Genomic DNA, 25,738 nt, shown 5'->3' with positions numbered 1-25,738 from the left:
TTTAGTACCATCTCTTTATAGATGCTTGTGGTTTCATTCTGAAAAGCTATTTGTTTTATCGTGCCTGCCTGTAGGGCTGGGTGGATCATCTGTGTTAGTTCTGTTTAGGGGCTGATTCAAGTTATCAGAGCTACATCATGATCAAGAAGCTTGAGATAAAATTCTCTGCTTGTACCTTCTGTAATGAAACATAAATTAAGTTTTTTTAGCTGGTTTATATAACCTTTCTTCCCCTATTGCTGCTGCTTACATTTCAGAATGTAACATATGTAATATGTGCTTGTGTATCACTACAAATGTGGCTATGGTAATTTTTGGTCTCAAACAGATTTTTATGTTTTAGGATATGAACACCTTCAGAATGAGCATGGAGTGCTAGTTGATTACAATACCTCAGACCCGCTAATACGCTGGGATTCCTATGAAAACATGAGCCCCGAGGGGGAAGGTGAGTAATTCGGTCATGTGAGACCAAGGCAAAACCTCTCACAACTGTGCCAGAGCTTTTGAAAGGGAGGAAGGAGAGCTTATTTGCTTGAACGTAATGCCACTTCACTGATATATTAAGTAGCTTTTTAGTCTTCCTTATTTAGCTTTAGTGGCTCTAATGCAAAGAAAGCTGTAGTGGTTGTTCAAGAGAGATTCTCGTTAATGCACTGAATTGGACTGAGACACAACTGGTTGATATGAGTGACTTTATTATTTGTAAATTTGCTTTCTTTTTTTTGTTGTTGTTGTTCTAAAGCTTCTAGTTGGAATCCCAATATAGAATTTTAAGAACAACAAAATGATGTGGTGAGTTTTTAGGCTTCAGTACTTAGTACATTATCTGGAATGTTGCAGGAGGTGTGCTAGGCTGTAAAGTTATGTATAAACAAACAGCAAAGGATGTGCATATTTGCATATTTCCCCTCATAAATTTACCTGCTTCCAAATTGCCCTTTTACTTCTCAGATTTTTCTTCTGTAATCTGCTGATACATGCAGAAGATGAAGGCCTCGAGTAGCTCCCTTCCGATTCTGACTCCAGTGTGGGTGCTTTCCTGATGCTTTGCTTGAGTGAGTGTTGTGCTTTTAATAATGGATGTAGTTCTCCTGTAAGGACTCAGAATGTCACACCTGTGTCTGCAGCATAGACGCCATCGTTTCCGTGATGGCGAATATGTCATAGCTGTCCTGCTGCACAATGGCTTCCAGCTCATCCTGTTTGTTGCCCGTGCTACGTGCAGTAGCGTAGATGCACTTGAGCTGGGCTCCTGATTTCACCCCCATCCTTGGCCCTTTACCCCCAGGCTCGTTACCAGTGGGCCTGGTTTTATCCCCTTCCCCCTCCACCTCTAGTTTAAAGCTCTGTCCGTGAGCTTTGTTAACTCCTGGCCTAGTACCCTTTTCCCCTTTCGGGATAGGGTTTTCCCATTGTTCGCAATCAGAAATTTCTAAACGTCTATCCCTTTTCTCAAATTAAATGACAGAGTGAGAGTCCTCGCTAATCCAGCATGCTTCAAGCCCTGGCGTGCTTCCCTTGGGCTTAATCCTGACAGGCCCAGTTAGTTCCCCTTCCCCCCTCATATCTAGTTTAAAGCCCCACCAATGAGCCCTGCTAACTCCTGCGGCAAAATTCTTTTCCCCCTCTGGGACAGGTGCATCCCACCTGCCCCCAGCAGGCCGGGTGTCTCGTATAGCTGCCTATGCTCAAAAAACCCAAAGCCCTGCCGATAACACCAGTCCTGGAGCCACGAGCTGACCTGTTGCCTCTTCCTATTAATTTCCTCATTCATAGTTGCCACTGAAGGGATAGAGAACACAACTTGCGTTCCTGATCCCTTAAGCAGCCGTCCTAAGGCTTTAAAATCTTTTAATTGATTTTGGCCTCCTCCTACCCACTTCATCACTACCCACCTGAAATACTAACAGGGGGTAATAATCAGAGTGGTTTACCAGGGCAGGAAGTTTGTCCAACATGTCTCTAACCTGTGCCCCAGGGAGGCAGCAGACTTCCCTGTGAAGTGGGTCAGGGCGGCATATTGGTCCCCCTGCCCCCCTCAGTAGAGAGTCACCCACAACGATGACCCATCTGCTTTTCCTTTTGGAGCTAGTAGTGATTCCGGGTCTATGGTGACTTGTTCTTTCCGACTTCTCCAGCCTGGGTGTACCGTCCTCCTCTCCAACAGCCAGTTCCTCCTGCAGGACTCCATACCTGTTCCTCAAGGGTAACTGGGAATCATTCCAGATGAAGGTGGCCAGGAAGAGCAGTAGAGCTTTGTAAAATGAACAGGATTTGCCTTGTAGGTGTACGACAGGAATGGCTATTTCCAAGCTGATGTGTTAAAATGGAAAATTAGAAGTGAACAAGAAAGCAGTATGTCTCTCTTGAAATCCTACATTTATTTGGCCTTGTTACCAAAAGAACGAAAGATTAAATGACAAGATAAAAGAAAAATGTACCCAAAGTATCTTGGTTTGTTGGCATGATACAGTGTTGCAGACAGAAGCAATTGCCTTTTAAATGATCTTGAACCCTTTGATGGTAATAAGGTTGTGTGCATTTGTGTTTAATATAGCCAGGCTTTGGACAGTTTTCTCTCTGGATTTAGTTCCTTATCCCTCATTCTTAACAGTATAGGAATTTTGACAACTGGAAAGCAATAAATGATTTGAATTTCTTCTCATAAATACTATTTCTCTTCAGATCCCTTGGGAAGTGCCTCTTGTATAGAGGAGGACTAGTGGTCCTCCATAATAGAAGGAAGATTTTATTAAGTTTCTTGAGCAGTACATTAGCACGGAGACTTCTGTTAAACTAATTTAAAACTATGCAGTCAAATGTAGGATTTGGAACCACAAGAATCAGGTAGTCTTCCTACTGTCATGGAGAAGTCTTAGATGCCATTGGTTTTCTTGCGGTTTTAAAGTCATGGTACTCATCAAGTCATGTGTGTGTTTTGTTGGCAGGAAGGAACAGAAATGACTTTTGATCTTGCTGAGTACTCTTTTTTTTTTTTTTTTTCTTAAGGCATCAGCATACAATGGAATCATAGAATGGTTCGGGTTAGAAGGGACCTTAAAGATCATCAAGTTCCAACCCCCCTGCCATGGGCAGGGACACCTCCCTCTAAATGAGGTTGCTCAAAGCCCCATCCAGCCTGGCCTTGAACACTTCCAGGGATGGGGCATCCATAGTTTCTCTGGGCAACCTGTTCCAGTGCCTCACCACCCCCACAGTAAAGAATTTCTTCCTAACATCTAGCCTAATTCTACCCTCTCTTTCAGTTTAAAACCATTACCCCTCGTCCAGTCGCTACACTCCCTGATAAAAGAGTCCCTCCCCATCTCTCCTGTAGGCCCCCTTCAGGTACTGGAAGGCTGCTATAAGGTCTCCCTGGAGCCTTCTCCAGGCTGAACAACGCCAGCCTGTCCTCATAGCAGAGGTGCTCCTGCCCTCTGATCATCTTCGTGGCCCTCCACTAGACCCATTTGAGCAGGTCCATGTCCTTTCTATGCTGAGGACTCCAGAGCTGGACACAGTACTCCAGGTGGGGTCTCACCAGAACAGAGTAGAGGGGTAGAATCACCTCCCTCGACCTGCTGGCCACACTAATTTTGATGCAGCCTAGGATGCGGTTGGCTTTCTGGGCTGCCAGTGCACATTGCCAGCTCATGTTGAGCTTCTCATCCACGAGCACTCCCAAGTCCTCTTCAGGGCTGCTCTCAATCCATTCTCCACCCAACCTGTGTTTGTTCCTGGGGTTGCTGTGACCCAGGTGCAGGCCCTTGCACTTGGCCTGGCTGAACTTCATGAGGCTGGCATGAGCCCATCTCTCAAGCCCGTCCAGGTCCCTCTGGATGGCATCCCTTCCCTCCAGCGTGTCGACTGTACCACACAGCTTGGTGTTGCTGGCAAACTTGCTGAGGGTGCACTCAATCCCACTGTCCATGTCTCCCACAAAGATGTTAAACAGCACTGGTCCCAGTACTGACCCCTGAGGAACGCCACTCGTCATTGGCTTCCACTTCGACATTGAACTGTTGACTGTAACCCTTTGAGTGCGGCCACCCAGCCAGTTCCTGATCCACCGAGTGGTCCATCCATCCAATCCATGACTTTCCAATTTTGAGACCAGGATGTCATGCTGGACAATGTTAAACACTTCACATAAGTCTGGGTAAATGGCATCTGTTTTTCTCCTCTTATCTACCAAGGCTGTAGCAACATCGTGGAAGGACACCATATTTGTGAGGCATGACTTGCCCTTGGTGAAGTCATATTGACTGTCTCCTATCACATCCTTATTTTCCATGTGCCTTAGCAGAGATTGCAGGAGGATCTGCTCCATGATCTTGCTGGGCACAGAGGTCAGACTGATCAGCCTGTAGTTCCCCGAGTCTTCCTTTTTTCCCTTTTTGAAAATGGGCGTTCTGTTTCCCCTTTTCCAGTCAGTGGGAACTTCACCAGACTGTCAGACTTTTCAAATATAATGGAAAGCACCTTAGTAACTTCATCCACCAGCTTGCTCAGGACCCATGTATGGATTTCATTAGGTCCCATGGACTTATGTACCTTCAGGTTCCTTAGAAGGTCTCGAACCTGGTCTTCTACAGTGGGCAGTTCTTCATTCTCATAGACCCTATTTCTGCCTGGTCCTTCAACTCGGGAGGTGTGAGGAGAGAGGTCAGCAGTGAAGGGTGAGGCAAAAAAGTTTTTGAGACCTCAGCCTTCTGTTCTGTTGTTACCAGTTTGCCATTCTTGCTCATCAGCAGGGGTACGCTTTCTTTAACCTTCCTTTTCTGGTTGACATACCTGTGGAAGCCCTTCTTGTTACTCTTAGCATCCCTTGCCAAGTTCAGCTCCAGCCATGCCTTGACATTCCTGACCTCGTCCCTACATAACCGGGCAGCGTCCCTTTACTCTTCCCAGGATACCTGGTCCTGCCTGAACTGCCTGTGCAGTTCCTTCTTGGCTTTTAGTTTGACCAGCAGGTCCTGACTCAGCCATGCTGGTCTCTTGCCTTTCTTGCTTGATTTCTTACACCTGGGAATCGAGAGCTCTTGTGCTCTATGGAAAGCATCCTTAAAGATCTGCCAGCTCTGCTCTGCCCCCTTGTCCCTGAGGATCGTTTCCCAGGGGGGCTTTTTGACTAACTCCTTGAAGAGCTGGAGGTTTGCTTTCCTAAAATTCAGGGTCTTGACTATGCTCCTTGTCTGACACGTATCCCTTAGGACTGTGAACTCCACCAGGGCATGATCGCTGCAGCCCAGGCTGCCTCCGATCTGGACATCTCTGATGAGCTCACTTGCATTAGTGACTGTCAGGTCCAGTATCCCATCCCTTGGGTAGGGCTGTTTCCTGTCTTAGGAAGTTATCATCGAGGCACTCCAGGAACCTCCTGGGTTGTCTACAGCTCGCCGTGTTGCTTTTCCAGCAGATCTTGGGATGGTTGAAAAGATGTGTATGGATTTATAAAAAGTTGCTCATTTGCTGCAAAATAGCAAGTTGACCACAAAGATACACCACCCGTGGCCACAAAGGAATAGTAACTTCTGTTATGTCAATAGATTTAAATGTGTCCCAATTCGTCTTGATAATCATGTTTTTAATTTTATCATTTGGATATTGTAGCTCACATACTTTCAGCAGCACCTCCCTTTCTGTCTTCCTTTTGATTACTAAGGTCATATGTGTTTCCTTTACATTTAGACCGATTTGGGGATTGGGATTGTTCATAATAATATTTTGGGAGGAGTCTGAAGTGAAGTGATGGACTAAATGAATGTGGGCTTAGCAGCTATTGTTATCATTAAAACTAGTAAAAACAATTACTGCTTGTAATTATGGCATTTGGGGCAGGGAGAGGGGGAGTAGTGGTAAATAAGTATTTTCTATGGGAACAGAAAGCTGAAAGAAACAAGTAACCCCTTACTCCTTCCCCCTCCCTGAAAAGCTCCTCGTATGCTTTACACTTACTAATATTTCTGTCTCTCTCTCAAATACTAAGTGACAACTAGTTTTGAAAAAAGCTCTCCCTCCGACCAGAAGGAAGAGGTAAATGGAAAGGGTTTGACTTTGGCTTTTGTTGAGGTGGGGGTTTTTTTGGTGGTTTTTTCTTGGGTTTTTTTTTTTAGTTCTCAATGGTAATTTTCAGGATTATTACTTGGCACAGTGAGTAAGAGGTACTACTGTTAAAACAAACACTTCCCTCCTCCTGAAAATGCAAGTCCCCTTTTGGATAGGAACCATCAGTTTGTCTGGAACCCACTGGTGGATCCTGGTACAAGGCTGAGCTCTGAGGTTTTCCGAAAATAAAATCGGAAATATTAAAATAAAAATGAAATGTATTACCAAAGAGCAGAAACTGATTTTGATAGAGAAGATAAATAATTGGAAGAAAAGACGGCTGCTGTTGTTCCTTTTGCACTGCTTTATCTCAGGTTTATTCTAAGTACCCTGACAGCATGCTAAGATTATTCTAGAGAGAGAATGACTCTCCATGAAGAAACAACTCTGTCTTAAGACGATGGCTACTGGATGTGTGTGACTGGTGTGCTGTACTGCCATTGTCTGTGCAGCTTTCAGTTAGTCAAGTTACGGGATTTTTTTGGTTTGGTTTGGTTTTTTTTTTCATAAAGAAAACTGGTAAGCATCAAAAGTTATAGTTGGCCAAAACAGTATTTGATGTAGTTTGACTGGATTAGGTGGATTGGCAACAGAAACGCACCTGTTTCTTGTTCAGTGTTCCATTTTAAGACATTTCACTTACTTTAACAACCAGTAAATCCCTCTGCACACTCTTCTCTGCCAGCTCTACAATCTGTGGAAAGAAAAGAACATGTGCAGGTGTTAGAAATTGTGTACAATGAAAAGAGAAGGACTTTCACCAGTCTTTACCCGGCAGGAAGTTCAGTGTCCTTCTCAGCAGAACCTCGCTGTTTCGTTCCTAGCAAAGTGGGTTTGCTTACTTAACAGTGTTTGATAATCAGAAAAGAAACAACCTTGGAAACAAAAGGATGTTTTTAATTTAAGCCAAATAGGGTAGGGCTGAGTGAATCCAAATTCCTATATTTCAAGAGTGTTGCTTTACAGATTTTCTAGCCTTTTGTAACTGTAATCAACACCAATTAGTCAAAAATTGCTAAATATTTATAAACTGGTTTGCTCCTGCTCTTTGTCTTTTCATAAAGGAAAGTATCTGAGAAGTGTCTCCAGGCAGGCAATAACCAACATTCTGGTATGCACCCGTGTCATATGATTAGATGGGATGTTTGACTTATATTGAAATTTTTTCTCTTCTTCAACCAAAGTAAATAGCTATTCAATAGGGAGGTGCCCTCTCATGTAGTTAAACACTTGTTTTCCCAGAGGGCCCCTTCAGTATTGCAAAACTCAAGGGCTGAGGCAAAACTGCTTGGCTTAGGTACCTTAACAGGAATGCAGATGCTTACCAAAGAAAACAGCAGATTTGATACCATTTCTGGTGAGTGAAACTGAAGGATAAATTGATAGTGAATAAATGGTAATTCCAGCTTTTAGTCACCAGCTGGATACAGTTTTCTTTGAGACAAAGAAGAATTTGTTAGAAGGTAGGGATGAAAAGGTGTCCTGCAACAATTTCCCCTCTTTCTATTTAACAGTCAAAGTAGAATCATCTCTAGAAAATAGAAAAAATTACCCTATAAAATGCTGCCTGCTTGAAACAGTGTCTGAAATGCTTTGGAGTGTCTGCCTTTAATAGTTTTCTCTGAGGAAACTTGTCTTCTATTTCTGGAAGTTTTGTATGTTCATATTTTGAATATCTATAATTTAAATCTGGTTAGTCGTCTTAATCATGAAGCTCACAATGAGTTGGAGATAAATTAATATGAAATGGTTTATTTTCTATGTCGGTAATATTGAATGGAAACAGAGGTTTACAAGATTTCTACTTGTGCAGCAATAGGCAATTCTCTCTCCTGCTCCTTTAATACAGCAATGATTGTAACAGTCCTGTGGCCTAAATATTTTTTTTTTTTAGCTCAATATGTTAGGGTCTAAATGTAGGTTCACACAGGTGTTTTCAAGATTGTGCTTGATTAGCTAAGATGAGTCTGGGCTGTAATCTCTTATTTTCATGTTGGGGGGGGCTGTTAACCAAGAAAGCCCCACTACTAGAGTGTGTTGGATAGGTGAGTTAGGAGCTGACAGTTAAGTGCAGTCAGGGGCCAGACTTTCAAAGCATTTACTGATCCAAAGTGACTTTTTTGGTGCATTTTTAAAGAGTATTTCGTAAGATATACTGAACACCTTTTTGAAAGTCTTGAGTGTTTACTGAAGTGCTAAGCTGAACTCCAGAACTTGGCCCGTCAAGTACTATTAAAAAATATTTTTTTCCTCTTAGCCAAACATGTGAACATATTGATAAGGCAGTGTCTGAAGTGAGGAATTATGTGCATTTTACTTAGTGCACTGGGACATTGATTTTGCTAGGTACCATTTGTCAGTTCTGCTGAGTTTAAATTTAATCTCAAATGAAACTAGAAACCCCCCCAAAATGCTAAGTGCCAGAGAGGGACAGTTATACCTAAGATAAATACAGAAAGTCTTTTGTCTGAATGTGTTGTGGTTTTGGCCAGATTGGCCAATCAGACTGACAGATGGCCCTTCCCCCCCCCCTCGAAAGAGAGGAGAGGAAGAGATAAAGAGATTTACAAGTTTAGAATGAACTGAACTACTTTAATGAAGTATTAATATTAAAATCAGAAAGGAAATAATGAAATAGATACATTATATACAAAACCGTATCAAGCTCCCAGGATGACAGTCACGTCACCGGCAGGCACGGGGGAGGTCCCAGACTGGACTCAGTGATGGATGGGAACTGGGTTCCAGCTCTGGAGTCAGGAACACACAGATCGGGATCAAAGGCAGATGAACAGAGTCCTCTTGGGACGTTGGCCATCGAAGAAAGATAGCTGACCCTTTGATCCCTCGGCTTTTATGCTGAGCATGGGGCAGATGGGATGGAATACCCTGTTGGTCAGGTTTGGGTCACCTCTCCTGTCCCCTCCTCCCCACAGCTGGGACCCCTCTACGCTTTTCTGTTTCTGACCTTCCAATGGGGCAAATAATGAAAGTGGCTGCCCTTGGTTGTTACAGCAATAAGGACAAGCAAGAGCCTCTCTGCATGTTCCTTGGCATGAAGCACAAACATTGGTCTTATCGCTCTGAGAACAAGCAGTTTTCTGCAGAATATGCTGTTGATTTCAGAGAGTTAGAAGAGCCCTGGCTAAGATGTAAAATTACTGAACAGATAGTTGGTTCTGTTTTACCTCAAACCGGGACATTCCACCCCTTATTCCATACCATTGCATCATGCTCAGATCACTAATCTATACACACACACATAGATAGATAGATAGATAGATGTAGGTAACTCAGTTATGATTTATCTTAATATACAAAAGTTTAAGTCTGTTTCACAGCAGATCAGATTCTCAGGGTAGGAAAGATGGTGAAATTCATTGTGGTTCTTGCCCATGGGTAGCATGTCCATCTTGGAGAAGTTTTGCTGGACACCACTTGATGAATGTGGTTTAGGTTTCGTCATTGCAGTGTTATCCTGAAAAACACCTATAGGACACTGTTAGTATTATAAACAATTAACATCATACTCGGAATTAAGTATTCTCACCCAGAGGTACACATTGAACTTCTCCATTCTTCAGCATTACCCACCAAGTACATCCAGGTCCTTGAGCAAACACAGTCCCATGAATGGGTTTGCCTTTGCCTGAAGTAGGAAAAATCCAAACAGTTTTCCCCACCGTATTCCTGTCATGCACCACAGGGACTTCACCCCCTTCTACAGCATGTAAAAGCTCTGATTGAGCAGGACCAGCTCAATTAATGGATCCTCTGGTGTTAACTAGCCAGGTAGCTTGTGCTAAATGCTTGTCCCAATTTTTAAAGGTTCCACCCCCCGTTGCTTTCAGGGTGGTTTTCAATAGTCCATTGTATTGCTCAGTTTTCCCAGAAGCTGGTGCATGATAGGGGATATGATATACCCACTCAATACCATGTTCTTTTGCTCAAGTACTTATAAGATTGTTTTTGAAATGACTCCCATTTTCTGGCTCGATTCTTTCTGGAGTACCATGTTGCCACAAGACTTGCTTTTCAAGGCTAGGATAGTATTCTGGGCGGTGGCATGGGGTAAGGCAGAGGTTTCCAACCATCCGGTGCTTCCTTCCCCCATTGCATCTGCCTGATGAGGAAAGGCTGAGAGAGCTGGGACTCTTTAGCCTGGAGAAGGGAAGGCTGAGGGGAGCCCTTATCTATGTTTACAAGTACCTAAAGGGTGGGTTGAAGGAGGATGGAGCCGGACTCTTTTCAGTGGTTCCCAGCGATAGGACGAGGGGCAACAGGCACAAGCTGGAACATGGGAAGTTCCATTCAAATAGGAGGAAGAACTTCTTTCCGGTGAGGGTGCCAGAGCCCTGGAACAGGCTGCCCAGGGAGGGTGTGGAGTCCCCTTCTCTGGAGATCTTCAAGCCCCGCCTGGATGCAGTCCTGAGTGATGTGCTCTGGGCAACCCTGCTTTGGCAGGGGAGTTGGACTGGATGATCTCTAGAGGTCCCTTCCAACTCTGACAATTCCATGATTCCGTAAGCACATAACGCTTACCCTGGCAGGTTTGAGGGAGTGTGATACAGTCAATTTGCCAGGCCTCCCCATACTTATATTTTAACCATAATCCTCCATGCCACAAGGTTTTTAAACTTCTAGCTTGATTGATTTCGGCGCATGTTTCACAATCATGGATAACCTGCGCGATAGCATCCATGGTTAAATCCACCCCTCGGTCCCGGGCCCATTTGTATGTTGCATCCCTTCCTTGATGACCTGAAGTCTCATGGGCCCACTGAGCTAAAAACAGTTCACCTTTATGTTTCCAGTCCAAATCTGTCTGGAAGATCTCAGCAGCCTGGTCCACTCGCTGATTGTTTTGATGTTCCTCAGTGACTTGACTCATGGGTACGTGGGCATCTACATGGCGTACCTTCATGACTAGTTTCCCTAGCCGGTCAGCAATATTTTGCCGCAATTCAGCAGCCCAGATGGGTTTACCTTTGCGCTGCCAGTTGCTCTGTTTCCATTGTTTTAACCATCCCCACAGAGCATTTGCCACCATCCATGAGTCACTATAGAGATAGAGTATGGGCCACTTTTCTCGTTCAGCAATGTCTAGGGCCAGCTCGACAGCTTTTCCCTCTGCAAATTGACTCGATTCACCTTCTCCTTCAGTAGCTTCTGTGGCTTGTCGTGTAGGACTCCATACAGCCGCTTTCCACCTTTGATGTTTCCCTACAATACGACAAGATCCATCACTGAACAGAGCATACTGTTTCTCATTATCTGAGAGTTCATTATATGGTGGGGCTTCCTCAGCACAAGTCATCGCCTCCTCTGGTGGCATTCCAGAATCTTTGCCTTCGGGCCAGTTTGTGATCTCGCCTACAATTCCTGGATGATTTGGGTTTCCTATTCGAGCTCGCTGTGTGATTAAGGCAACCCACTTACTCCAGGTAGCATCGGTGGCATGATGAGTAGAAGGAACTCTACCCTTGAACATTCCAGCCCAGCACTGGTAATCGGGGCGCCAGGAGGAGCTGGGCTTCAGTACCAATTACCTCTGAAGCAGCTTGAACTCCTTCATACGCTGCCAAGGTCTCTTTCTCAGTTGGGCTATAGTTGGCCTCGGAGCCTTTATACCTTTGACTCCAGAATCCCGGGGGTCGACCTCAAGTCTCCCCTGGTGCTTTCTGCTAGAGGCTCCAGGTAGGACCATTGTCTCCAGCTGCTGTGTAGAGCACATTTTTAATGTCCTGCCCTGTTTGGACTGATCCAAGCGCTACTGCACGCACAATCTCTTGTTTAATTTGCTCAAAAGCCTGTCGTTGCTCAGGACCCCATGCAAACTCATTTTTCTTTCGAGTCATTTCATAGAGGGGTTTCACAAACCAAGAACGGATTAGAAGCAGGGGTCCCCAGGCATTTACCCCAGACCCCTGCTTTTTTCCATTAGCCTCCTGCCTCTGACTGCCTGTACTTCCCTTTCTCTTTCCTATGAATTTCTTTGCCCTTAATTCTGTGTCAGCTCCTGCTTATATATAATACCTATAATAATATAATATGCCATTATATCGTGGCTGTGTAACACTGCTATTTCAAGCAAGTCCTGTCTCTGTATCGGCACCCAGGCATGCATGCAGTGGGCCACCTTGTGCATCATGCTTTCTATGTAAGTGTTCAGTCCAGTAACCAATGAAGTTGGAATAGAGGGCATCATCAGCCATGATGCCATTTGCACATGATGCAGGAGGTCATGCTGTCTCTTAAATGAATGCATGTACATGAATGAACTCATGATTCATTATATCGAATTCATGATAATCCCCAAATGGCAATCTCTGGGAAGACTTACAAAACAAAAGACAGACTTCAGCATGAAAGTTGTTGGAGTTTCTTGGGTATTTAGGCCACCATGAAGCAATAGGAGTCATTTTTCCGGTAAATCTCTGAAGTAATCAGATTGTTCTGAGGGGACTATTCCTGGGTTTGGATATAATTACTGCCCATTTTGCTGGTCTTTTAACATCACGCACCTTGCCTTTTTTGGCTGGATTCATTTTCAATGACTGTCTTCCCGATTCTGCTTCAGGGTTTCAACTAGCCCCTACACCACTCCCTTCATAAGAAGACTAATGAATTTGTGGTGCGGTGTTCACCTTTTTCGCCCCATCAGCAAGCATGTTTTGTTGTTTAAAAAGGCATGATGAGTTTCTGCTTACAGCTCGTGCAAAATGTTTTGTTTTGTCATGGAGATGCTTTGGTCAGGAAGGCTTGATGCTATAATAAGTGTCAGGTTTTGAAGGAGGGCTCTTCCAGCAAATTGGGCATGCGTTACTTTTGGGATTATCCTTGAACCATCGGTTTGGTTGTGAGTCTGGCATGCTGGTTAATGAAACGTACATGGCAGATTCCTCCATCGAGTATGTACAGCAGGTACTAAAGAACTGAGAACTTCTGGAAAGGTTTCTGCAGGAAGCATCTTCTGCAAATAGTGCATCTCTTTAGTGAACCACAGAAAGCTATAAAGAGAAGTTTTTTTCCCCCTTGCCTGTCTTTCGGAAGTGGTGTTAATACTTGCACAACCACTTCATGTATGTGCTGGTGTGGGTTTTTTTTCTTGGCTTTGGAGGAGAGCAGAATGAAAGACTAGCCCTCCTGAGTCCCACAACTTTTGATTTCAATGTCTCATTTTTAAGAGCTACCTGTTATATTCAATAATCTGTACAGAATGAAGTATACCACTCTGTAAGTGTCCTTTTACCACTATAAACCACAGGCACTTCTGAAAGTAAAATGTGGTTGAATAAATTCCTCCAAACCATGAGATAATACATTTTCTTGAGTGACCAACAGCGGGATTTTAGCTGTACTAATAACAGTAGCAGCCTTTAGTACAGTCAGCTGTAGTGTTTTGCTAGCTTTTCAGTAGTACCTAGTATTTAAAAGTGAAGCTTTGCTAAAGACAGTACACTTGTTATTCATGGTTTGATCCCAGAAAGCTGTCCTGGGAGTCTCTAACCCTGCTGCAGCAGTTTCACTTGTTAAGTGTTAAAAGATTACCCGTGATCTCTTCTATTTAAGGCTTGAGTTCTTTGCAAAGATTTCAATGAACATCAGGGAGCTTTGGGTCAGACTGCTAAGCAATAAGGGGAAATTGAGAGATGGGGCAGGCTTCAGGTCTGCCTGCATATTGATGATACCTCCTCTAGATTCTGTTTTCAAACATGGACAGTATCTGAATGCTGAGGAAGAGCAGCTAGTTCAAACTCCTTCCAGACAGAACAGAAGGAGGCAACTTCCAGTAAGCAGAGGGAAGGATTTTTTTGTCACAACGCTGGCCTGCTTCTTATTGTGGGCATCTTCTCTCCAACTGTGAAAGCACAAGTTACATTACTAGAGCTCTTTTATATTGTTCTGTCTGTATCTGGAGTCTATCAGTAGTAAACATGTTGCCTGCTGAAAGGGCAAATCTTTTTTTCTTACTAGGCACAGATGAAGGGTTATGCCACAGTGCTTCCATCTGAGCAGTTTTCTGACATGGCTCTGGGCACAGACCTAGTTCCCAGTAATACAGGCTAGACGATGCCTCTGGGTTCTTTGTGTTTGATATTGTTTCTCTATCATATTCTGGACCTGGAAGAATGTTTCCTAATCTGTTACCCATTTAGGAGACTTGCTAAACTTCTGAAGCTCGTCTTACGTTTCTGGCATCAAGCTATTCCTGGTGTTCCTTTCAGTAAAGACACATAAAATATTCTTTGTAGGAAGAACTGTTGTTTCTAAGTCATTCAGGCACATTAGAAACTTTCCACCAAAACTACATATTTTATTATAGTATATGCTTGTAACATTGAGCATATGCAGATTGTCTTCGAATACTCTTTTTGAGAAAGGTAAATGCTATAATTATTATCATATAAGGTTACTATATATTACTTCTACTATTGCTCTAATACCTGAAAATAAGCCGCAAGCCTCTGGAGTCCCAGTGCAAAACCCTCTAAGTTTAATTAGTAACTCAGGAAATCAAAGAGCTCTGCTAAATATATCTGTGCCTTACTTTCCCTTTCCAGTATCATGGAATCGTAGAATGGTTGAGGTTCAAAGGGACTTTAAAGATCATCTAGTCCCAACCCCCCTGCCCTGGGCAGGGACACCTCCCACCAGACCAGGTTGCTCAAAGCCCCATCCAGCCTGGTCTTGAACCCCTCCAGGGATGGGGCATCCACAACTTCTCTGGGCAACCTGTTCCATGGTCTCACAACCCTCAGTGTGAAAACTTTCTTCCTAATATCTAATCTAAATCTACTCTCTTCCAGTTTGAAGCCATTACCCCTCGTCCTATCACTACATGCCTTTGTAAAAAGTTTCTCTCCAGCTCTCCTGTAGCCCCCTTCAGGTACTGGAAGGCTGCTAGAAGGTCTCCCCAGAGTTGCCTCTTCTCCAGGTTGAACAACCTCAAGTCTCTCAGCCTGTCCTCATAGGAGACGTGCTCCAGCCCTCGGATCATCTTCGTGGCCCTCTGCTGGACCCGTTCCAACAGGCCCGTGTCCTTCTTGTGCTGAGGACTCCAGAGCTGGACGCAGTAGTCCGGGTGGGATCTCGCTCTGGTGACAAAGATATTGAACAGCACCAGTCCCAGCTGAAAACCTTATGGTGGTCTTCCAGTATTTTGAAGGGCTCCTACAACAAAGGGACTTTTTACAAGCGTATGTAGTGATAGGACGAGGGGTGATGGCTTCACACTGAAGGAGGGTAGATTTAGATTAGATATCAGAAAGAAATTCTTTACTGTGAGAGTGGTGAGGCACTGGAACAGATTGCCTGTGGAAGTGGTGGAGGCCCCATCCCTGGAGGGGTTCAAGGCCAGGCTGGATGGGCCTTGGAGCCATCTGGTCTAGTGGGAGTGGCAGGCTCATGGCAGGAGGGTTGGAACTAGATGATCTCTATGGTCCCTTCCAACCAAAAACATTCTATGATTCTGTTATCAGTGTTTTTCTGTTGCTTCACATTTAATGACCCTAACTAATTTTTGCTGGAATCCTAACAGGGTAGTAAAAGAAAAGCCATAACTTAGGTGAGTGTGCTGTTCCAGCTGTAAGAATAATTGTGACTTCTGAAGCTCAGCATTTGGAGTACACACTTGTAAATTAATGGAGTGTTCCTAAAGGTGGGCTTTGTTTTTGAATGAATGAAAGCAAAATAGTTTTACGTAGATCAGTGACTTTGTAATGCCCTTAAACTTTACTTAGTGTTTTGTACTTGTGGCTTTTTGTACCATGACTTTTTGTTTTTGTTTTGCTAGTTACGCAAGCACAAGCTACTTCAAGTTAAATCTGTGCTTAAATGACTGAGAAAAGTTTGCAGAAGTAGAATCAAAACAACACAATTGATGCTAGCTTCTGTATATGGGGTTGCAGTAATAAATATATGTCTATTGTTTGTACTTTGGATCATGACACAAGTATTATTTTCTTTTGATCCCAGGTGGGCAAAACTGGGACAATACAGTAGTGTTCTAATGGTGAGTCTGTGCTGGCTGGCTCTGCCTGTGTTGCATGGTGGTCAGACCAGAAGCTTCTGGTTTAGAAGCTGTGCTTTGTGAAGCATTTTTTCTTACTCCAGAGTACTTGTAAAATTATTAAAGTACAAAAGTGATCTTTTGAATGGCTGGGAAATACACATTAGTATTTGCACAGCATTAAGATTCTGTAGGGTCTTGGATGCTCTCTCCTTTGCTTCTCAAAGGAATCAAGGTTAAGCACCAGGTGAGACTGAGGGTCATGCTTGTTAGCATTTTGCTAGCAGCAACGTGCTCGGTTGGTTTCCTGTCAGTGTTTGTTCACTTTTTGCTTTTGTGATACAAGCCTTGCTTTCATAGAATCATAGAATGGTTTGGTTGGAAGGGGCCTTGAAGATTATCGAGTTCCAACCCCCTGCCCTGGGCAGGGACACCTCCCACCAGACCAGGTTGCTCAAAGCCCCATCCAGCCTGGCCTTGAACCCCTCCAGGGATGGGGCATCCACAGCTTCTCTGGGCAACCTGTTCCAGTGCCTCACCACCCCCACAGCAAAGAATTTCTTCCTAATATCTAGCCTAATTCTACCCTCTTTCAGTTTAAAACCATTACCCCTTGTCCTATCACTACACTCCCTGACAAAGAGTCCCTCCCCATCTCTCCTGTAGCTCCCTTCAGATATTGGAAGGCTGCTATAAGGTCTCCCCGGAGCCTTCTCTTCTCCAGGCTGAACAACCCCAGCCCTCTCAGCCTGTCCTCATAGGAGACGTGCTCCAGCCCTCGGATAATTTTTGTGGCCCTCCGCTGGACCCGTTCCAACAGGTCCATGTCCTTTCTGTGCTGAGGACTAAAGCTGGAAGAAGTTTTCTTCAGCTTCCTTTATTTTTCTGTTAAGAGTCAGCGTCTTGAGAAGCACAGCAAAACAAACAGCTTCCTGATGACTTAGCTACTGCTATTTCATGTTGGAAAACAAGTTCTTTAAAATGGGACATGTATATTAACATCAGCATTCGGTTGGCTGTTTTGGATAGTCAGGGGAAGGAAAAGCAGTGGCAGAAGATGACTTCATAACTTTTTCCTTTCTTTCCAGTCCATTCTGTTATCTTCAAATTGTAATTCTCTAAAAACTCTCTAAAAATCTATTAAAGGATTGCCAGATGAGTGTTTATGGACTGGGAATTGATCTTGCATCTTTGGACCAGTTTACCAAATCAGGACCTACATTTTACATCACAGTTTGAGAGTTGCACTAAATGCATTTTTAGGTCTCCAAATTGTAGTAAGCCCCACAGTTGGGCAATGCAAAAGTCTAAGATGATTAGGATTCACAATGCCGATCCATATCTTTTTCCCAAAACTTTTGATCAGTCATTGTGATCAGTTCATTTGCTTTGCTCTGAGCCAGACCAGGTATCACCTGTACTCACAACAGTCAGCATAAAAGCTTTGGAGAGTTATATATTGTAGCCTAGTTCACAGAATTTAAATATTCCGTACCTAAACTGGACCAGACTGGCACACTCAGTAATCCAGTTGTCCTCAGATGTGGGAACATGCACGTGACCCATAGTTATATAGGGCTTGCTTGAGTTCCAAAAGCATTCTTGGGATGATTGTGTGGAGCACCACTAAGGCTGTCTAGAACAATAACATTTCAGCAGCATGGTGATCTGTCTGAAACAGTCTGTTGCGGGTAAACTATCTACAGGGTAAGTTAATTTATGCAGAGCTGCTATTATCTTGTCCAGATTTCTTCTGGGAATCTAGCTAGGGCAGGTGTTGGTGTTGAGACTCAACCTGTGTTCAAGCATGCTGAGTGCTAACGGTCCAAGATCACCAGCACGCGTGTGCACTGCAGGGTTATGAACGAGCAGAAGAGCCCTGCAACTGAAGCAGGAGATACAGCTGGGGTTTGTTCTACACAGAGAATCAAAACGCAGTGAGACCAAAACTAAATTTGCACCTTAAATGAGATTCATCAGTTTGCATCCAGAGTTTTGAGTATACCTTTTTGTTTCTTTTCCTATCTTCAAGGCAGATGATGGAAGTTTCCAGCTTATGAGCAATTCTGCATTGTCCCAGAGGAGAGTGCCAGTTCTGGTTCCGTGGAAGTGCTGCTGGCATAGCTTGTGTTGTGTGGGTTATGTCTTTTATCAGTCCTGGCTGGTTTCATGTGCAGCCATTTACTGATTTGCAAGAACAGCAACATTTGAACAGAAAAGTGTGTACTTTCTGAATTGGGTTTGAACTTAACTTCTCACTTTTTCATAAGCAATGAACAGGTAGATGTATTTTGTGGATGCAAGAGCCATGTTTATCCTTTGTTCAACTGAGAAGTTGTTAAAATGTTGATGGACTCTGAAATAGAAAATTAATGTTGTCTGAGGATGGTGGTGACACATACATACATTTGTAATAATGTTTAGAGCAAAAGTTTGGTGGCTGCCCTGTGGGGAGGTACAGCTGTTATTAAAGGAGGAACTAAGAGGCTCACTCCCCCTAGTTTGAGCTGATTCACTCCAGGGACAGAGGAGTCGGAGCCTGCTGGGGTTTGGGAGCTTGAGAGCAGCAGCTGCTGAAAATAAGCGTTACTGCTGCAGGACTTCCAGAAAGCTTTTCTTGCCTGAGAACTCAGTAATATAGAATCTATATATCTATAATATAGAATATAGAATCTATGAATCTATGATATGCAAATTCTTGAAGACGTGGATGAGGGTGTCTGACCTGATCATTCAGTGTGGAAGAACAACATTTTCTAAAAGCTGTTTGTTTTAGGAAAAAGACATCAAAAGCAATTGTAAGTGTGTGGCTAAATGATCTGGGAGCTGAAACTCGCTGGGTTTCATTTGGATATTGAAACAGACTGAGAAAAGAACCACTGTAAGGAAATAGCTTGTAGCCTGAGTTACCTTTTCAGCCAACACATTTCCACTCCTCCTTGGCTCCAGGAGTTCAGATTTCATTGAACCTGATTGTCCCCTCAGGCTCCTCCCTCGTGTTTACATTTTCATTTGCTTTTTCTGGCTGATACAGGACTCATGCTTCCTTAGCAAGACCATTTACCTCCAGGAGCAGGAACAGCAGCTGCAGCTCCGACAGCAGGAGTAGAGACGCTGCTTGCCTTTTTAAGATGGGGCTTTTGCCCTGACGCTGGCTTTCCTCCGTGCAGGGTTTTGCTTAGAGAATATTAGTTGATTTAAATGAGCCAAAGACTGACTATTGCAGAAAGCTCCTGGCTGTGCCTAGTAAAGAGGTAAGAAGCTTTGTTGTGGTTCAAGAGCTGGAATTGCAAACCACGTGTATTTCTGTATAGAATTTATAGGAATTATATGGGAAGAGTTTGCAAGGCATGAAGGCCTGTGTGTGTCGGGGAGGGAGAAAGAAAAAGACAAGCACACATAAAAAGATATAACTTTGAAGGAATGCAGCTCTGGACTTGTCCAAGTTTGCCTGAAGGTAGAAATATTTATTTATGAGGTTGAAAAAAATAATCCAGATCTCCTGTAATGTTTCCTGCTGCAACATGAACAAGGGCACGGCGTGCAAAGGTTTGTGTATTTGCAACTTTCTTCTTTTTGTTCAGGTGGACTGGGTCAGAACGGCTCTTGCTGAATGTGTGGTGTATGTGTTTACCTAGCTGGCTTGCATTTATATGTGTTTTCACAAGTGGTGAATGGAAAGAGGGTAGCTGGGGGGGGGCAAGTCAAAAGGCTGAAAGACTGAAAACTTTTTAACTCACAAGCCTGCCTTTGGGTGTTTGGATTTCAAGGAGGGAAGTGCCAGGAAACGCAGGCTTGGAAGGAAGCCACTGAATTTGGTATGTGTTGGTATTTCAGCTCCTAATTTTTCTGTAAGTTGTTCTTTGTGCATTAGGTATGAGAGTGAAAATACACACGTACCCTTTGCTCTGAGTCTTTCATTTATAAGAGAGTTCCTGGTGCTGGTATGTGTGTGTTATTCAGATTCAATGTGGGAATTTTGTCAGGCTTCAGCCTGGGCGGTTCAGAGAGTTGGAACCACTCCTGAGAAGAGAGGTCAGACTGAAAGAAAGTGGGCCCCTTCACTTTGGTTAACTAAATCCCAGCATTACTCCGGTCTCCACTGTTGTAAACTTCCCTTGGTTTTTGACAGCTGTGTTACTCCTGCATTTTACAGTGTTACTTCCTCGGAAGAAATGAGAGCGGGTGTTGAGTTGTGCATTGAGATGAGGAATTGAACGCGTGAGACCTCTGCAGTGTTAGCAAGGTGCACAGAATAAAAATTTGCATTGCTTTTACATTTTCTCACTTGCTTTGGTCAAAAAGTGTTCTCTACCTACACGAATTACTTCAGTTTTGCAATTAAGTTGGTTATTACTTTTGGGGACGAAAGGTGGATGAAGACGGGAGTAAAGTGAAATCCAGAAGTCTTAGTGCAGAGGTATTCCAAAATTACGATTTAGAAAAAGGTAGAATGTGAAATGAAGGTGTTCTGTAATATGAGAAAAACTTCAAAACCTTGTGTTTTGAAGGTGTATAGTATTTGAATAGTGCATGTCTTCTGGTTTTATGAACAAATAAACCATATATATGTAGGTTTTATATATAGTTTATATAGAGAGGTTATATATATAAAATACTGTACGTATATGTATTTTACATGTCTGTACGTACATAAAATCTAAATCTTGTATTTCTTTTGACTATTTGCATGTTCTCTACTATGATACTACGATACCATTGAACCTTTGGAGATAGATTTGTGGTGGTTGTTTCCATTTAAAATAAGTCATATCTAAGTATTCTCTGCGTTACTCTGGTTCAGAAACATATCTTGGTTTAAATTTGGGTAAAACCACTGATGCATACACGTTCTCTATAAATGCAGATTCTGCTGTCAACAGTGTATGATACCATATATTTAATTCCTTCCTTACAGAAATTCTGTATTTTAAAATTATGATTTTTGCCTCATACAGCATTTTATATTCCTTTTAAACCAAGTTAGGAGGGAAAAAAGTCTAGGTGGAATTGATCTTTTTATTTTTTTAAGCTCGACTAAGTTCTGTTCTTTCCACTGGACTTGCAGTGACAAATCTTACACAAGTCTGAGGTAAAACTAAATTCGTAATGCTGTCCAGCATCACGCACCAGTTCTTTATTTTAATCATTACTGGATATTATATGTAAGCACTTGTCATATTTACAAAAAAACCCAACCAACCAACCCACCAAAAGTTAATCTAAGAATGCTTCCCTACACCGGTGCATATTTGAAAATAATTTAAATTTGTTATGTGTGGTAACCATTGTGTTTTCATGATCAGGAGCTGCAAGTTTAGATATCCAGACTCCTCAGGAGCAACTGGATTTTTGTTTAGCTGTGGGTCTTATTCTTTCTCATCTGTTTATAATGCAAAATGATAACTTTTTGGTGACTATTTGAAGCTTCGAAAAAGGTAGCTAGCTACTAGAGCAAAATGGTCTAGTTGCAAATAAATTGTTTTATGCCCCCTTATCGCAGGTGTTTCCTCATGAAGTCTAACAATATTGTATTCATTTTTAAGTTCACAGCCAAAAGGCAGCAGGTCTCAAACGTGTCTGTTTCTCACTTCACTTACAGATGGATAACACGATACGACTCCTCAGCATAAGTATCAAAAGTAGTGGCTGTTGGGTTTGCCATCCTACTTGTGGCTGGTGTGACCTCTGTTTGGGGAGCTGCTGCTTGGAGGAATTGCCTTAGGGATTTTTGAACTTTGGCAGTGGGCCAGGTTTTCCGAAATGGATACTTAAGTAGGGCATCCACGTCCCATGCTTTACTGATTACATTTTCTTGTGTATCTTAAATGCTTTTTTTATATAGCTGAGTGCTCACTTTCAATCACAGAATCACAGAATCGTCATGGCTGGAAAGGACCTCTGAGATCACCGAGTCCAACCATACACACATACAGAAGACCCCTGCAATCTCGGGCACTAGAGCATGCCCTGAACTGCCATGTCTACACGTTTCTTAAATACCTCCAGGGATGGCGACTCCACCACCTCCCTGGGCAGGCTGTTCCAGTGCCTGACCTGCACTCAGTAAAGTAATTCTTCCTGATATCTAATCTAAACCTCCCCTGCCCCAACTTCAGACCATTTCCTCTGGTTCTGTCATTATTCCCTTGGGAGAAGAGGCCAACACCCCCCCTCTCTACAGTTTCCTTTCAGGTAGTTGTAGAGGGCAATGAGGTCTCCCCTCAGCCTCCTCTTCTCCAAACTAAACATGCCCAGTTCCCTCAGCCTCTCCTCGTATGACTTGTTCTCTAGACCCCTCACCAGCTTGGTGGCTCTCCTCTGGACACGCTCCAGCACTTAATGCAGGACTGGGAATCCTGGTAAATTGCTTGTTTAGTCAAGTTGAGTTCTCAGTTCTCCTCTCATGTATATGCATTTCCTACTAATTTAGATAATCTACATTTCTCAGATAATAATGCAGGGTGTATAAAATATCTCAAGCTGTTAGATTCTTTCATTGTGAAGTTCTTCTTAATGAGTATACCTAGACTTGTTGTCTTGGATATGAACAGTTAGGCTGACGCTGAGTAAGAAGTACTCGTGTCCACAGCTGTACAGGCTTCTTAAGCCACTGGCTTTCCACGTACTGCCAATCTTGACGTATGAATGCCAGAAAACCTAGTTGCCAGTTTTATGGAGCCGAAATACTTCACAGAGATGCTGGTGTGCAGACATCATCCCTTCTGCCTTGGCATTCACTTTTGAGAGGGCTGTGTGATTATTAGCACACGTAATAATTGGGAAGCCCAGACAGCCCACAGTTGTCAGTTACTGATACAAAGTTGTTGTAGTCATCCTAAGAGAATCTCAAATTTCAGGGATTTTATCTTCAAGAGAGAGAATACCGTAGCAAAAGTATGGTTACTACTGCTGAAGGTTCAGATCAGATTTACTGAGTTTCCCCATAAAAATGAGATGTTTTCATATACAGACTTGTGAAACATATACAGACTCATATGTGCAAGTTGTCCTCTCCTGGCCATCAACCTTTCAGTCTCTTATTTTTGCTCCCTCTGTTCTAACCAAATTTTGTGTTGGGCCATCCTGAGCCAAACCTTATGAGAAATCCCAGAAAGACTCTTAATTGTCCTCAGTAGTATCTCTCTATCAGTTAGGCTGCTCATGAGTATAGATGCCATGCTTCAGTGTAATAGAGATATATTCTTCTTCTAAGTATTTTTAAAAAGCTCTGTTTACAAAAGAGACATTTTTATTCATCTACATGACGGGTTAGGGGAGGGAGAAATTCCTCTAGCAAAATTTTTCCTCCTTTCATCTGAGGTACTTGTCATTCCTGCTCCCTTCCTTGATGCTTACTGGTTAATACTAACTATTCAGAGAAACATGAAACTTTTTATGATCTTTTCTTAATGTTCACTATGAACGATAGCTTGGATTAAAACTGGAATTTGAGTAGTAATAAATTAAATGTCTTAGCCAGCAATGAGAGTTCAAAGATAGCCATTTAACTTCTACATTTATTAGAAAAAGATGCTTTTAAATTTACTTAAAGGACATCTCAGAGTCCTGTAGTAGTTTAAGTCCAAGCTTTGTACTGACACATAAATGCAGTATGAAAAGGAACAATCTCTAAGAAATGTAAATTGTTCAGAATTTGAAAAAAAACCCAAAAACTCCTGAATATTGTGAAGCTGGTGTATCCAATCCAAAATCCAAAAGAAGCAACTGAGTGTTCTGGTTTGCATACTTAATAGGTAGAGAGGAAACAAAGATCCTAAGCAACGAAAATGCCATCCTTGCTGAAGGCTGTTGTGCTAATTCTTAACACCATTAAAAACACATTGAGGTATTATATTTGCACATTTCCAAATTTGTGTGTAGCAATACTGTACAGATGTTTAAAAAAAACCGAACAACTTTCTAAAAAAGCTTTGTTTCAAATGGAAACATAAAGAGGGTAGATGAACAGTTCTTGAGATTTATAATCCACTTACATGACTGTAGGTTTATTGTTTGTATTTCATTTTCTGGGTTTTTTTTCAAGTGAAATGGCATAATTTTAAGTAGAGATGCTAATGGTAAGCTGAACTCTAGTCTCTTCTTTGGAAGAGGAGCTGTAGGGTTCACAGTTGGGAGACCCCCACGCGGTTTGTGGTTGCTCAGCTTTCTGGGCAACATGCAGAATAAATTTGATAATTTTGTACTAGTGGAAGAAGTACCGGGCAGAGTTATCTGAACCTTGAAGAGCGCACATGTGCAAGACCCCTGGGTCAGTAGTCCACTGACAGTCCGTCCATCTTCTTGTCTGAGCTCCTGTTGCTATGCTTGGATGGCTCTGTGTGATGGTACGGGGAGGGCTAATGGAGGGAAACGCACCGAGGTTTTCCATTGCTGCCATGGCTGTACTTGAGAATTTGACAGATTTTGTACTTAACGTTTCTGTATGGTGAACCAAATCTGCATGCTAGAATGCTCCATCTGGTACGAGTTATTTATGGCTGACTAGCACGTTTGAAGGATTTACAGCGCTGTGCTTAGTTTTGGGTAACAGAAGAGTCAGACAGGAAGACTTCTTACTGGTTCAAGCGTACTAGTCCTGTATTTACTTAATTGTGTTACAGTTCAGACCTGTAACCTCTTCAAGTCTATCTTGTGTCAGGATATTCAACTATTTAAAGCAAAGCAGTTTTGTATTGTTTTCTAGTTTTTAAACTCAAAACTAAGCACACAGAAAAGAAAAAAATAAATCACCTAATAGTTACTCAGTGTTGGTTTGGTTTTTTTTTTTTTTTAATTTTTGCAATTTATTGTGGTAACTGTATTAAATAATTCCACATGAAGCAACAAGTGTGCTTCATTGTCCTAGGAGTAGTGAGAGCTTACGAGAAATCACAGCATGAAAGCGGTTGAGAAACCGTCAGTTGGCTGTATTTTGCTTAGATATGGTATTTTTTTCATTAATACTGTTTTCAAATATCTGTACACAGACCTTTTAACCTCATGCATAGCAGCTTTTTTCACCCATGGGCTTTACACATTATAAACTTCATCAAACTTCTAACAGTTTGCCTGTAGAGAAATTCTACAGCAAAGGGAATTGCTTCCTTTTTTCCCTAGCCTGATGACTTGCTCTGAAAAGGAATATTTTGGTCTTTGGCATGTGATGTCTTTAAAATCAACATCAGGCAAGTAATAGTACCTAGTCCTTAAAAAGTAAAAAGTTGTTCTTTAATTTTTAGGTAAAATCTATTAAATCTATCATATAACCTCCAGTGTGTAAGTATTTTATCTGATGGAAACTTGGCAGTGTGTCCTGTAGTGAAGGCTTTTTCCAACCAGACCACTTTTCTTGCCATTATAAACTGATGAATTCATTGCCATTGTTGGTACAATATCTGAATAATGCTTTTTCTAAAATGGTATTGCCTAGAAAAGCTTTGTAGTTCAGGAGCTTCGTGATCATGATGTCATTTTAATTTTATTTTGAAAATGTGGGGTGGAGTTGATGTTGAAATGCATTGGGTTCTTCATGGCTCTGATTCTGCAACTGCCATAGATGTAGAGTAAGCTGTTGGTTACCTTTGACAAAAATCTGCCTGTTCCTGAATTTTA

At 42.5% G+C, this 25,738-nt stretch overlaps 1 protein-coding gene across 1 annotated transcript in view; it reads left to right on the top strand.

The window, feature by feature from the left end:
• TNS3 (tensin 3) overlaps positions 1-25,738 on the top strand; it is a 263,074-nt gene that overhangs the window by 158,504 nt on the left and 78,832 nt on the right. Inside the window, exon 17 of the mRNA XM_074145629.1 lies at positions 344-448. Coding sequence (XP_074001730.1) covers positions 344-448 — 105 coding nt within the window. The remainder of the gene's footprint in view (positions 1-343; positions 449-25,738) is intronic.

Source organism: Numenius arquata, chromosome 3 (genome assembly GCF_964106895.1).
Source record: "Numenius arquata chromosome 3, bNumArq3.hap1.1, whole genome shotgun sequence".
Taxonomy (NCBI): domain Eukaryota; kingdom Metazoa; phylum Chordata; class Aves; order Charadriiformes; family Scolopacidae; genus Numenius; species Numenius arquata.
Note: the sequence above shows the minus strand (reverse complement) of the source record. Positions and strands in the feature narration are given on the sequence as shown.